We start from the raw sequence: 14,758 nt of genomic DNA on the forward strand, positions 1-14,758 counted from the left end.
GTTCCCACATCCCTGCAGATTGACACACAAGTAAGAGCTCTTAACTCATTTTTTATTTCCGAAATTACTGAGATAGCTCCTCTGGGATTCATCTGTTGCATATATACAACAAACCAACATTCCCCCCTACCCACCTCCACAAGGTCTTCATCTTACTATGAAATAATAGGAATGATTTTCAAAAGTTTGCCTTTGATTTCTTAAGCTTGACAGATTACATCTGTGGTTACATCTTAGTTGAGACCAATGAATTCTGTCTCCAGCAAAACAAGAATAATCTGAGCTGGTTGAAACCTAGCTCAACATTGCAGCATCTCAGAAAGGACAGACACCACACCCCCCTGAGAGGCACCCCTAAGGAGCACTTTTAATCCCCTTCTTTACCTCCACTCCCAGCTATCTGAGGTCTGTCAATACAGAACAGTTTTATCATTCCCAGAATGACCAAGAATTATTTTAGTATTAAAATGGACTTTGGGGCTCAACTCCTTCCCCAAGCGATACAGCTACACTAATGACAACATTCACATGATGTTTATCCTACTATCCCTGTAACATTCAGTTCTCCTCAAGTTAATTGTTCACTGTGTAGACAAGTCCTTAGAAGCTGGCTCATATTCTCAGGCACAAGGATTTATAGTCCTCTTCCAAACCTGCTCTGTGAGTCTGTTAAATCTATCATCTCAGAAAGTGTAGGGTTGTTTTATGGTGGTTTTATGCTTCTGGCTTCAGTATCTGCCTAAGTGATTGACTTAACACATTTAAGCTCCCAAAATTAAGACTTAAATCTTCTAACTTTACACTTCACTCAACAAGCCTACTACAACTGCAGTGCAACAAAAGGGAATGCAGACCACCAATTCACATTTTCTTCCAGTATTCTCTAGAGACTTTGCATCCTTTCCTACTGGCTTCCTTCCTTCTTTCCTGTCTTTACAAGTCAATATTATTCAATTTGTTCTGCTTTGTTTTCACTGGTTTTATAAATATGCATCTGCAAAACGTGGAGAACTGGAATTAAGAAAAGCTACAATATTCTGGAATATAATTCAGTTCAGACACACCTGAGGGAGAGCACGGTAATATGCCAAATGATGTGCCAGATCTACTGAGTCAACACACAGAAGTTAATGAGCAGCTCACTCTTGACCTGTATTACACAAATGGCATTATCTAGAGATGGGTGGAAGAGGTCCAGCATGCTACAACCGTGCCTCTATCATGTTTCATTTGATAGGTTATGACTCCCCACACACAAAGAGGCACAGAAGCACAACGGCTGGCTGGTGAACCCCAATAACTTTGTCAGAGAAGTTATCAGAAAAGCCATGCCCTGCCCTGATGCAAGGGCATCAGCTCCAGGGGCCGGGGATGGCACCCACCAGGTGAGTCCACAGGAGAAGCTCTGTGGGTCACCACACTGAGGGGATCACTCAATTTGTGGGGCTCTATATGATGCATGGGAAGAGTATTCTGGGATTGTATAGCATTGTTAGGGGATGTTTAGGGGAGGAACCAAAGGCAGAGGAAGGGAGGAATCAGGGTGGTTTGGGGGAGGGACAAGTATGGGAAAATGGAGGGATAAGGAGATAAAAGAAGCTAGTCATATATAAAGAGGTTGCTGGGTGGTATGCCTGCCTGGCCATGCCCTGCTCCTGATCAGCATAGTCTGTCCTGTCTTCTCATTAAATACTATATCTAACTCTTTGTGGGTATGGTTTCCCACATATGCATATGGGCTCCTGCAGCACCAGGAACTGAAGCAGGACTGCAGGTCACTGTGACCCATGTGTCCATGGTGAGTGACAGCTGTTGTGTAAGCACCAGCAAACATCAGGCTGGACTCACTGGCATGCAAGGTAAGCGGCCCAGGAGCCACATGTGCACGTGTCTCTGAGTGAGGCACCATGACTGCTGTAGGGACCAAGGAGGCCCAGGATGACTTCTGGAGAGACCGTGGGGACTGGGGGTCCACCAAGAGCTTTGGGAGGTGTGTGTGTGTGTGTGCATATATGTATGCACACATACACGCATGCATGTATACATATACACGTATATGTATCAGAACACGTATATGTATAAACACACACATTCCCACTAACAGACCTTCATCCTGCTCAGCCACAGAGGGGACAGGATGCTGCAGCAGCTTCACCTCTAGTGGGGTACCAGATTTGAAGACCCTAACATCATTAAACTAAAGCTTTCAAACATTTCAACTTTTCTTTTGGCAAATGTTAAAGAGACATTAGAATCAATGCTTACTTACTGAATTTTCTAATCATAGCAAAATTACTGGGCTTACTGACTTCTGTTTTGTGAAAATGTATTAAGAGGAAGCAATTTGTTTTAATGCCACTGTTCTATTTAAAATACGAGTAATGATTCTTTACATGAGACTTGAAGATGTACCATCTATTGCTGCTTTCTCCAGTCCACGCATGGACACTGTATAGGAACAAAAGACATATTAAAGTTTGTATCCTGCCCCCAATTTTCCTATCTTTTTCCCTTCTTTTGGGAAGGCTGCCTAAAGCTGAACTGTCATGCAGTAGTACTTTCAACCAATTCACCTGAAATACCTGGTACATAATTTGTTCTTTTTGACAGTCATGAATAAGCAAAATAGCCTTAGTTGGTGAAGTACAAAAGTCTTGACGCTCAGCCACTTACATCACTTAAAACACTGAAAAAAGTGGAAGTTTCTTAGATAAACTGCAGTTGGTCAGAGCCTGGTCCCATAATAAGGGAGCATGGTGGTAGATCCTAACTTACAGTCATTAAGAGACACCAGCTTCAGGTTTTAAGAAGTGAAATAAGAGCATGCTTGAGATCAATTCCATAACTGAATTCATTATTTACTGAGCTGTTTTTTTTAAAAATCCAAACAGGATTTGCACAATTATCCTATTAATTTTGTAAAAAAAAAAAAATAAAAAAAAATCCCTCCCTATGTATTTTTCTGAAATTTCAGTTTTTACAACAATCCATGCAGCTACATTAGGTAGGAAGTACCACGTTTTTCTAGTTACTAATATGGATATAGGGGGTAGGATGCTCTTAAACTGTGGCTGGCTTCATCTTCTGAAAAGTAGGAGTTTGGCTAATACCAACCCCAGAAAACTCCAGACGCATAAGAATTTAACTGCGTAGGAAGCAACCAGCCCAGCTCAACCCTGATGCACTGGAATACATACACTTTTACTGCAACTTGTCCAAGAAAAAAAAAAAACCACACACACCCCCCCCCCAAACAACCAAAATTCACGTGGTACCTTCAGTAAGATTTGGATCCAGCTATCTTAAAAGAAAAAGGCTTTGAAAAGACATGCTATCTGTGTCTGCCCTTTAAAGTGGTTGCTTATCTATGGATTGTTAACACCCTGCTTGCTTTCTTTGATTACCAAGTTGAGAGAAATTATCTATTTGTCAGGGTAATCAACAGATTGTCACTTATGCCAATCTACCAGTGGAAAATAGTGATGAGATATTTGTAATACCCTGGATAAATGTGATGGACCAAAACTTTCAACCTCAAATTGATACCAGCATTAGAAAAACAGCCATTTATTATTTTTTCTCGTGGCAAAGCAAGTTAAGATTATATGAATAAAGACCGGAATGGGTGACTATTCACCACTTACTAAACTTATGCTTACTTGAATCTGTTGAAATTTGGACATCTTTTGCTGATCCCTGTGTTGATCCATCAACATCATCATCTTCATCTGTGAAAACAGAAACATTTTAAGAAAGGATTCTTGTTAACTTGAACTGTGGGGGGAAGTGCTTGTCATTTAAGGATGGTGTCCAACAAAGAAGCTAACACAAAAGAATCCAGTCAGAAAAGCACACTTTCTTCTGCTGCTTAGTTTATTATAATAATCCATACTATAAAACCAGCATTAAAAAAAGCAAACCTGCATTGTCACGTAACTACAGTGAACGCATACCTGAAGACCTTCTACTACTAGCTTTAATATTGCAACTACTGCATTTCATGCCTTTCTCAAGCTGCAAATGTTTGCGTGTGACCAAAGTATATATGGCTTCCATTGAGTTTTAAATCACTAAATCAGTCCAGGAACTGCAGTAACAGCTTTCCAGACACAAGTATGGGTATTATATAAATAATTTCCATAACTGGAAAACAGATTTGCTGACACCCAAAGAGAGAGAAATTACTGCACTCCATAAGAGGATTTTGACAGGAGGTCATTGCTCTCACTAAAAGCTAGGAGCCAACATGTCAGATAATAATGCAGCTTCTAAAATCACACATAAAATACTCAGACATTATTAAAATAAAAGCTACTAACATTTACATTTGCTCCTGTGAAGGTAACATCCTGACTGCATTCTCATTCGTGACACTCAGGTCCATACAGAAAGACTGGTACAAATCCAAACACGATAAATTTTTCTCCTCTAAGGGTAGCAGTGGCGTGCAATGTAAGCCAGTCCAGTGTGCTGATCATATAATGGTATTCATATTCCCACCCACTGAAACTCCCAGTAGTCTTGACTGGGATGCAGTCAAAGCTCCCAAAAGATACAAGCCAGGCAACGCCTCTACAAACACTGCCTTGCAGCTGAGGGAGAAAGCAGGAAATCAAAGCACAAAACATGAGAGAAAAAATAAAATAAAAACACTAAAGACAGCTGTTCAGAGCAAAAGAGGTACTAGGGAAGTCAGAATCCTAATGCAAGAAAACCTTCCAAGAAGCAGAATCACAGCATATCAAGAAGGGTACTTAGCAGGAGTCCTAAACTGAAGACCAGGTAACTTACTGAATATTTGGGTAATGCTTCAACTGACTACAAGAAAGATCAACAATAAAGTTTCTGGGTTGGGGTTTTTAAAATATAAAAGAAGGGTTGAAATACTTTCCCTGTTATAGTTGACAGACAAACAGATTAAGTTTCAAATTGGAGAGATATTTAGACAATATGGTCTTGAAACACCCTGAAATTAATGGAAATTGAATGCTTTCTCAAGTTTCCCTTCAGACAAAATTGACTGTGGCTAATTCCCCTTACATCATTGAACCTGTGGTTCACAAAAGTTATCAGAGTTCTAACTAACTTTTTACTGAAGAATAAATCTGAGTTTTAACAGCTGTTGGATTTGATTGTGTGAGCCTCCGTAACACAGGTCAACGATGATGTGCTCATTCTCTGTCTAGGACAAGTCACTTGGCACTTCCCAGCCATCAGCTTGGGAAGAGCTGTGCCTGCAGCAGTTAACTCATCCAGGCAACCACCACTTCTTTGGTACCGCAGACTGGTCTTTTCACAATCTTCTGAGCGATGCTCTTTGTCAGCTGTGGCAACAGAATAGCACCCTCTGTGCATGTCGTGGTGTGAGGACTTCTGAATGAGCGTGCTTGCACACACGTCCCACAGAAGCGAGGACAGAAGTGCTAATTATCCTCCAACAAAGCTGAAATGCTCTTTGCTCCCTGGAAACGTCCCTAACATGCACGCAATCTTTAACAAGATCTGCCACCTGGAGTCTACACCTCTCCCTGGAAAAGCAGCAGCAACCCCCAGGGCAGCTGTCCCAAGCTCCTCTGTGGTCAGAGCAGCTTCAAACACATCCTGAAGAGTGTCAGGGAGCTGCTGGACCCATGACACATCTTGGTAACTTTTGGCACATGCCAGGAGCTAGTGGGTTTTTGAAGGAAAATGCAAGTCTGTTCTGTGAGCGTGGGTAATAAGAAAGACTACCAGGCCAGAGCACTGAGCTCCCTCGACGTAGGATGATGTGAGAATTAGTTTAAGGCAACTCCCAGCTCTGCCTTTAAGGAATAACCTGGGCAGAGGGAGAGACTTGTTTAGCAAAGGTATTTAGTGCCTTTGGCAGGGACCTGCAGACAGCTGATCTCCAGCAGATGACCAAAAGCAACAAAACTCCAGCAACAGCTCTTAAAGCAAGCCTCAACAAGATGTGAATGGTATAACACCGAGGCACACGTGAAGGCACCAGGCTTATACCTGAACATCAGGGACCTGGCTGCTAAAACAAGCATCACATACTATCATCAGCTAAGGAAAACCAGAACAAAACACCTTACGCACAGCAGACTGCAAGGCAGGCACTGTACCACAAATATTATTCTCCATGCCTTGTGCTGAGCCACAATCATGGCCCATTGACCACAAAAGAAGGCAGATGTCAAGCGCTGAGGGCAGCCATCAAGTTCAGACGTATGCCTGGGACCAGCAGCAGGAGGAAAGGGGAGCGTCCCCACAGCTTGGCCCCTGCTCCCCTGGGTGTGAGCAGCCCCTCCACCCTGGGAAGCTGCTGCCCACCACGCGATGGGGAGCTGAGCCCAAGCAGCAGAAATTCTTGCAGAGCAGCAGAAAGGAGATCCGGTGTTAGAAAAGAAACACTTTTCAGGGTGTTACTGCATTTTATCTGGGTATATGCAGGCTGGGCGCTATAAAAATGCATTCTGGCATTCCCAGTGTGGTGGGTTTTCTTCGGTTTTTTTCACATCACATTAAAGCACTGGAAATGGTCCAAATTAAGTTACTGAGTATATCCCCTTCCCTGCACACCTGTTTCTGACCACCAGCTAATGACTGTACTGCACTGCATTCTCTCAATTCAAAGTATAAAACATACATTTTAATTAAAGGAATGAAAAAAACATTAGTACTTCAAAAAAAACTTGAATATGCATAACATGAACTCATACACTTAGCTTGTAGCCTAAGTCCTGAAATGGAAAACCTTCTCTTCCATCATGTAAAATAATGAAGGAAGAGAATAGAAGGTGCAGCAATAACCTTGGATTCTTTCACTCAAGGTGCTCCATGTTCAATTTTTACTTAGAGGTGATTTAAAAATTTAAAAAAGGAAAAAGTTTAAGTCTGACACATTAAAAGAACACACCGCTGTTTAAAAGACAAACTTAGTTAACATCAGAAAAGTCACACCTGAAGAGGCTATTTAAAAGGTTTGTGATTAACTTCTGTTAATAATAATACAATTTTATCTTCTTTGGGACACTTGTAGAATACCTAACAATGGACGTGAAACAAAGTTCATAATGAGTCTTCCAGCAAAACCAAGCTCATCCAGATTGTTTATTTCTGGTATTTCTTATGTTGGAAGCACTAAAAACTCTACAACTTTCAACTACGTGCTGTACTTCACCTTCGCCCACCAACAAGAAAATTCATTAAAAATAACCCACTGAAAAAAACATGCCAACCAAAAAAGCAACATAAGGCTTCCTCTCCCCCTTTACACTTTTATAGGTCACTTCAGCGTATCTAGGTTATGTAGACCTAGGGTCACGCAGTTTCTGCAGCAGCAGGACTCCTGCTATAGCTTCTGCAAACGAGAACACATGGCTCCTGCTAGCCAACTGCCTTCACCAAAACCAAACCTACACGTTCAAGGCAGAAAGTTCGAGAACAACCTGTCAGGTTGAGGAAAGTGCAGTTGCAAATATTTAACTTCCACAACCTATATTTTGCCTACCTTTTATTTGCTTTCCTATTGTATTCAAGCACAAAAAGAAAGGCTTTGTAAGAACATAATAATCAAAATATAAATTAGAAAATACTTCAGTGGCTCAAAAAAATTCTCTTGTTCTTAAAGAGCTGTTACCCAAACATACACTCTAGATGGCAGTAGAACATTACCCTGCTAAATACATGTTTTCTTGTCAGCACAGAAATCTTAAAAGGGCAGATGCTTAATCAAAGAGGCAAATAAAAATATATGTATACACGATATGCCAAATAAAACCCAACATGTACATCAGCAAGTGTTTGTAGCAATGATAACACTAATCTGCTAAGCAAATTTTTGGATTTTAGGTTTTCACTTTCTGCATGCTTACTATTTAAAGAACAGTTTTCAGATTGCCCAGCACCAGTAAACAGAAGTTTCAGCATTTCACGCACAGTCTGCATTTAAAAATCTCTATCCTGTCCCAGAAACAGCAAGAAGTTACAGTATTGCCACAAAACCCAGTGAAAATTAGCAATCGTATTCTTCAGTAAATTACAACACTAGGTTAAACATGCTCATCAATTAGTTGCAGTCAACTTTGAAAGTTTTTACCTGATTCTGTTTGCAAATTTTCTGATATTCGAAAACAATGCAGTTTGCTGAAGTTGCGAGAAAATAACTGCACACAGGTTGGAGGAAGAATCATATTCCTTAATCTTCCAAAAGTACATTCTGGTGTGACAATTATGTAGCAAGCAGAATGAGCCTATAAATAGAAGCATCAATTAAGAAGTTAGTGAGACACGAAGAAAGCAAATTTGTTTATAATAAAATACTCACCAGAAGTGCAAAACTCAGGCTAGGATGTATATAGACCTTTTGTAAATCACTTTCATGAAATGAGTGATCCATTTTTAACCCTAGATTTTCATTCGTTCCATTCAGTTTTTATATAGCCAATAATGGGAAGTCTTCACATGTGAAGAAACTCCATGTACTACAAACATGCTCTATTAAAAACTAAAGGTTTCTATACAGCTATGTGGAGAAATTTCAAGTTCTGGTCTCAAACCCTGGATCTTCCATTCTATACACATATTTACTGGTGGAGGTGGGAAAGGTAGGCAGGTTATACTGAATAGTTTGAAAATAGCAATATCCTCTTAGACAGCTGTACCCACTTGCAGATGCAGAGATAACACTGTTTGGGTTTTTATTCCAAACCATGGCTGGCTAGTTTCTCCCTTTGTACTTGTGCAAGATCTTCTGCCATTACTGAATACACATACCTTTGTATATGTGGCCATGCTGCATGTTACATTTGTTAGACTGTTCTCAAAGACAGTCCCTCGCACCTCAGAAATTATGAATCAGATTAAAAATACAAACCCTGCAATATTTTAAAAAAAATTTAAATTCTTCAAATCATACCTGAAATACTGAATAACCCCTGAGTTTCATTTTAAATTATTATTACACAGAGTACCTCATCTTGCAGTAACTGGCAATTAATGATTTATTACATATGCTTTTCAGTTCCCACCCCACCTGGTGCTACTTTGCACTTTCATCATATTTCAGTGAGAGCTGGCATTAACTGGATGGACCAACTGTTATCTAAATAGCAGCCTGCATATCAGTATGTGAAAAGCTGTGGCTTTTGTGAGGATTATTGAAAGGCACTGTCATGTTGCACAGGAATTAAACATGTGTCACATGAACAGAAAAACATAGAAACCAATACTGACAGCTTTTAAAAAAACCAACCACACAGGTTAAGAACTATTCTACACTGAAAGAGGAATAAGCATATTAGAATGGTAAGACTTTGACCTTGCAGAATTCATGTCATTTGAAAAAAATTCCGATTTCACACAGGAAAAGTAACTGCAGGCTTCTAAGCAGAAATCTATAATGATTTGCCTGTTAAATTTTAATTCCATTGGATTTACATAAAGATTAACTGTGATGTTGTGAATTCCTCATTTTAATGACTAATGGGGGGGATTTAAAACATCAGATTTTCCATCTAACTAATATATTTGTACAAATAAGTGTATACGTGAAGTGTATTTATAAAGTCTATATAAAGTATATTTATGAAGTGTACAAATAAAGTATATTTATGTAAAGTGTTTAAGTATGTGCAAATATATATATGGTACCCACAAATATATGCAACAGCACAACATACCAGGATGCCACACCATTCACATCTCATGCCAGACAGGACCTCAGAAGAGCTACAGGTTTTTTTACAAACTTCGCAACGAGCACTTGAAGAAAGGTTTCCCTCCCTCCAGTGGTGGTGATAAGTATCCTGGGGGAACACATCAGGACTTAGCGTTACATGAAACAGATACAGAGGCATCTTCAGCCTAACTTTAAAATCAGCAATTCAAACAGCTCTGAGGAAACAGCAAGACAGACTAGGACACTAAGTATTTCCTTATCATAAGTATGAACCTAAACAATCCTACATTTCACTGAAGGAAGTTTATCAAACTATGAAAAAATTTATCACAAAGTGCATTTTCTTCACACTCCACCAAAACCAATATTCTCTTTAAAATAAATAAATAAATAAATAAATCCTGAAAGGTCAGTATTATGCACGTATTTTACAGTGAGAAGCTGGGACGTCTTGCCTCAGACAGACTGCAGGAAGCCTGAGGAACATGATAATGTTTGCCATGGATGTAACGCAGCCAACAGCTCAACATATAGAAAAAAAGAGTTCCATGCCAGCTTCTGCAATGCAAATTTTTCGATAAGATGCCTGATTTTTTTTTTTTAATTAGGACATTGTATACATTGCACAGACTTTTCAGCACGGCTTCAATAAACATCATGAATATGACAGAATTTAAGTTCCTCTTGCTATCTGCCATACTTTCTGAAGCCACACATTTCCTTTGCCTGCCAATAAGCAACAAAAGTGCTTTGAAAATTGGCCGCATGTGAAAGAAAAGACCAAGACTCCTCCCCCTCCTCTAGCCCATGTTTTCACACGGAAAATGAGGGACCACTCTCTCCTGCAGAGGCATCCACACTTACGTGGTCCTGGTGCCCATCCTGGTGACACTGCCGGCAGTCACTGCAAGCAAACTGGATACAGTCTGTGTGCACATGTAGCTCACAAACTAAAAACATGAAAACAAGAAAACTTCTTTAAGCTGGAAACCCCGGGATTTTCGCAGCTCTTCCCTCTGTCCCTTTTTCTCTCCATCCCTCCAACACTCCTCCACTATTTTTTTGCACCATACTTTCTTTCCTTCATGCTCTTTTCTGTTCAGTAACGATAGGCAACAAAAGAAGTTTATCAGCATTGTCCTGTGTGTTACTCCACTTCCTTTGTGTTAAACTGATACAGCAAGTGTAAGAAAAGGCTGAGGTAATTTTGCTCATATGCACTTGCCTTATTTCCTCCAATATATCAAGTTAAATTTGTAACAACTTTTTGGCTTATTACACAGCTTTTACTCACAGTTTCACAGGAACCACTGCCTACTCCAATATAATTGGGCCTGAAGTCTAGTTTGATTTAATTAAATCCAAAAAAGGCTGAATGTTAGAAGCATTAACAGAAAGTCCCCCTTCTGCATCCAAATACCACCAAGTCTGGAGTGTAAAGTAATTGTCTTCCTGAAGCTATACTCCAATTCATTCCCTCTACAAACCCTTTTCTAAATCCTACTGCAAAGCAAGTGGGCACCTCACAAGTGGGCTGAAAACAGCAGGAGCTTTTCTGCTGGACAGCCCCTCTCTCCATCCCTGGAGCTGTCAGAAGCACAACGAAACAAGAGACAAGGTATGTTCGAGACCCCAGCCCCAGCAAAGGAGGGGGCACTACTGCCGAAACAGCAGCTAGGCAGTAGCCCTCCCCTCCTGCTGGCAGCCAGCAGCCCTGTCTTGCTTACAGTCCCACAGGAGACGCGGCAGAGGTTGGATTAGCTACTGGCCCATGGGGCACGGCACGGCACGGCACGGCACGCCTGCACCAGCACGGACTCGCTTGTGTTTGCAAAGTGACACGACATTCGCTGACGTCAGGGCATGCAAAATGACTGGAGGATATCGTTCTCAGGCAGACTGCAACAGCCAGAAAGTGTGTTTTACTCGGGAAATAAATCTTTTTTTATTGCCAGATGACGCTCAATGGATTTAATTTTAAACCTGACCAGAACCAATTGGTATGCTAATCTCAAAGAATATTCGCCCAAGCCATGTCTGCACACAGTAAATCACCATTTCATTGTTGGGAAAAGGAAAATAATTGTTTTTTTCAGCACACTCTTTTAAGTAAGCTTAACATTGTCTTCCAAAATACCTGTTAGATACTGTACCTCAAAAAAGTTTTAGTGAAGCCTGAAAGTTTTAGGCAAGCTTGTTTTGGATAAAGTACTTTCATTATTGAAAAGCTGACTTGAAGTATCAGATGTGAAAGAAAAGAGAATCTACCAAAAAAAACCCCAAACCCAGCTAAAATGCTATGCTGCAAAGGACCAGTCATTAAAAAAAAAAACACCAACAACTAAAATCTCAATATCTAGCTTCATTACTGAAAGAGTTAGCTAAGTTCTCTGCAGTCCTCATAGACAGAGATGGATAAAAGAGACCCTCCTCTAGCTGTTTTAAAGACTTGGGTATACAAGCACTATGGGAAAGCATCCAATTTTTCATTGAGTAAATGAAAGTAAGAGGCAAGCATCAAATTCTTCAAATATTTTTTTTTCTGTTCTGCTCAAACAAGTTATTGCTCCAAGCACATCACAAAAATCTGAAGACTGTAACCTGAAGATTGAAAGATGGCAACTGCACGTTAGCCACATTATCTGAAAGCATCTTGAAAACAGTATTAAATTACATAGAGAATAATACCTTATTGTGAAATCACTCTCTGGACTCCAGATAAGGTGATCAACGCTAACACTGTATTATTCCAATCCCGCAGAAGACCATGATCTCCTACCACACCAAAGCAAAGCCTCTTTTAACAGGGCTTATTAAGTCAGTCACAAGCTTTCATGTACAACTCCCCACACTATGTGTGTTCACTGAGACTTCAAGAACTTTTATACAAGGTGTGACACGGTCTCTCCTCTGCTCACATTTCTCCATATTCATAGATATAACAGGAATATTTTACAGTTTTGCCAATTGAGCTACCAGGAAAGCTAGATGCTTTGAGTCACACCCTCACTAATGGTTAAAATTTATTGTAGACCAAATTACAGCTTTGGAAAATTAACAAAAACTTTGGGGTTTTTATTGTTAATTCTGCTAACACAGGCACACACTGCCCTTTGCTATACTTTGTAAGAACACAGAGCGTTTTTTCCCCTTGGTTTAATTCACATCTGCTGCTTCCAACACCAACCCCAATTCGGAATTAACAAGAAAATGTGTGCATGTGAAGGGCAGGAGTGTCACAGGAGTTAAACCCTTAAGATAGCTATCCCACTTATAGGAAAGATGAAGTTTTTAGTAGGTAAAGATTAAGTCAAATCAGAGGGTCTACAAAAAGAAGTTTCATCTTTATCAGCCCTTCTGTAATCTACACAATTCTTTATCTGAGAATGACAGTTTTCTGTTCAAGCTAGTCATGAAAGTGCTGTAAATTCCTTTATAATTACCAAAAAAACCCAAGTTAGTTTATTTCAGATACATTAACTTGGCAGAATAACCTTTAAAATGTTAACTGCCTCCCTCCCCAGTAAATTGCTGCTCCCAGTTGATGCTTAATAAGAAACTTTTGTAAAGGATCCAACACTAAAAAAAAAATATTGGGGTTATTCCCTTTCCTTTTTTTCTTTCCAGCCCTTCTTGGAAAGAAAAGGGAGCCCAACTCTCACCATCATGAGTCCAGGTTCAACTGTTACCAGTGAATTCTACAGCAAAAATAGCTATCCAAAGCAATTAGTAAGTGTCAGCAGAATCTGGAGTCCAAATATTGTAATTTTTGCCAATGAAGTGTAATGGACTTATCTCACCAGGCATTAATATACATGCATGCTCATTTCTGAGAGCAGGTGCCCCACCAAGCACCTACAGCATTTATTACTTGTCTGAAAATTTTCTATTTCCTTTCAAGAAAATTTATTTTAAGACATGAAGAATCCAAAACAAGTTATTTAAATTATTTTAAAAGTATATCTAACAATGTCAATCATTTGCTTAGAAACGGTAACTTCATCTTAACTCTCTTTCCTATCTTAGTTATGGCAAAGATTCCAGGAAAAGTTCTTTAAATTTCAATATCAGAAGAGTACATCATAACCAACAGTAGACTTGTACTATTAAGCTAAGTCGTTAGAAGTAAGCAAAAAAAGGAAGAAAGTTCAACATCTCCATCTGGATTTAAAAGCTCTACAGCTTCAAACAGCTGACTTCTAAAACAAATTCTAAAAGTATTTTTGAAGAGTAAAGGAAGAAGCTCGTGCATTTTATGAACCTAACTGCCCTTTTTAAGCTACATTTTGGAAAAGTATGAGAGAAACAAGTTGTAGACTTACTGGTGGTCAGAAAACGGGATAGCAAATAAGTCACAGCACACAAACCAAGAAAACTGTTTAATACATGTAAGGAACACAATTCAGAACCTTCACTGAACCAGAAAAAAACAACGTCCGGGCTTTTTTAATACATAAATACAACATGTAATTTCATGTGTTTGTTGTTTAAGAACACTTAAATGGAAACGTCTGAAAAAATAAATATTGCTTTGCAATGGGTACAACACTAATACAGTAGAATTCAGAGAGTAGGAATATGAAAGCAAAATTTAAAAAGCTTTAACTAAAATAGATCACTGAACTAAAGCTATTTTCAAGACTTAAGAGGACACAGCTAGCGAAAATTTTGGTTTCAAATTCTCTGATCGAAGAGGAATGTTTCCCCTACACGTACACACAGGTGATCATACTGAATAACATATCTTTAGCATAACAGCAATTCTGAAGGCATCTCAAGTCCCTACAGAATTGATTCTTCTCTCAGTAGACTATCTTTTTTTTTAAACAGTTCACAGGTAATATTCCTTCAAAATACTAAATTCAATTCAACCTCACAACATCAACTGAACAACTGCTAGACATTCAAGACAGGGGAGACAAGGGAGAATTAAGGAGCTGCCCCGTGTCAAAATCAGTCAAGTACTCATGCCAACATGTATTTCAAATAAAAATTCTGGTGTTTGGGTGAATTCTTTAATTACTGTTTTTTCAGAGAATCCATGTCAGGACACTCAGAGCAGTACTATTTTGACAAATAATATTTTCAAATATC

General features: G+C 39.4%; 1 protein-coding gene across 2 annotated transcripts in view; it reads right to left on the bottom strand.

Moving 5' to 3' along the window:
* Window positions 1-14,758, bottom strand: part of DGKQ (diacylglycerol kinase theta) — a 102,556-nt gene that overhangs the window by 48,525 nt on the left and 39,273 nt on the right. For both annotated transcript variants that reach the window (XM_049795884.1, XM_049795882.1), the window contains exons 4-7: window positions 10,529-10,614; window positions 9,666-9,791; window positions 8,084-8,237; window positions 3,660-3,728 (exon numbers count right to left, since the gene is read on the bottom strand). In XM_049795884.1, the coding sequence (XP_049651841.1) occupies window positions 3,660-3,728; window positions 8,084-8,237; window positions 9,666-9,791; window positions 10,529-10,614 (435 nt within the window). The remainder of the gene's footprint in view (window positions 1-3,659; window positions 3,729-8,083; window positions 8,238-9,665; window positions 9,792-10,528; window positions 10,615-14,758) is intronic.

The sequence above is a fragment of the Accipiter gentilis genome, chromosome Z (assembly GCF_929443795.1).
Source record: "Accipiter gentilis chromosome Z, bAccGen1.1, whole genome shotgun sequence".
Lineage (NCBI taxonomy): Eukaryota > Metazoa > Chordata > Aves > Accipitriformes > Accipitridae > Astur > Astur gentilis.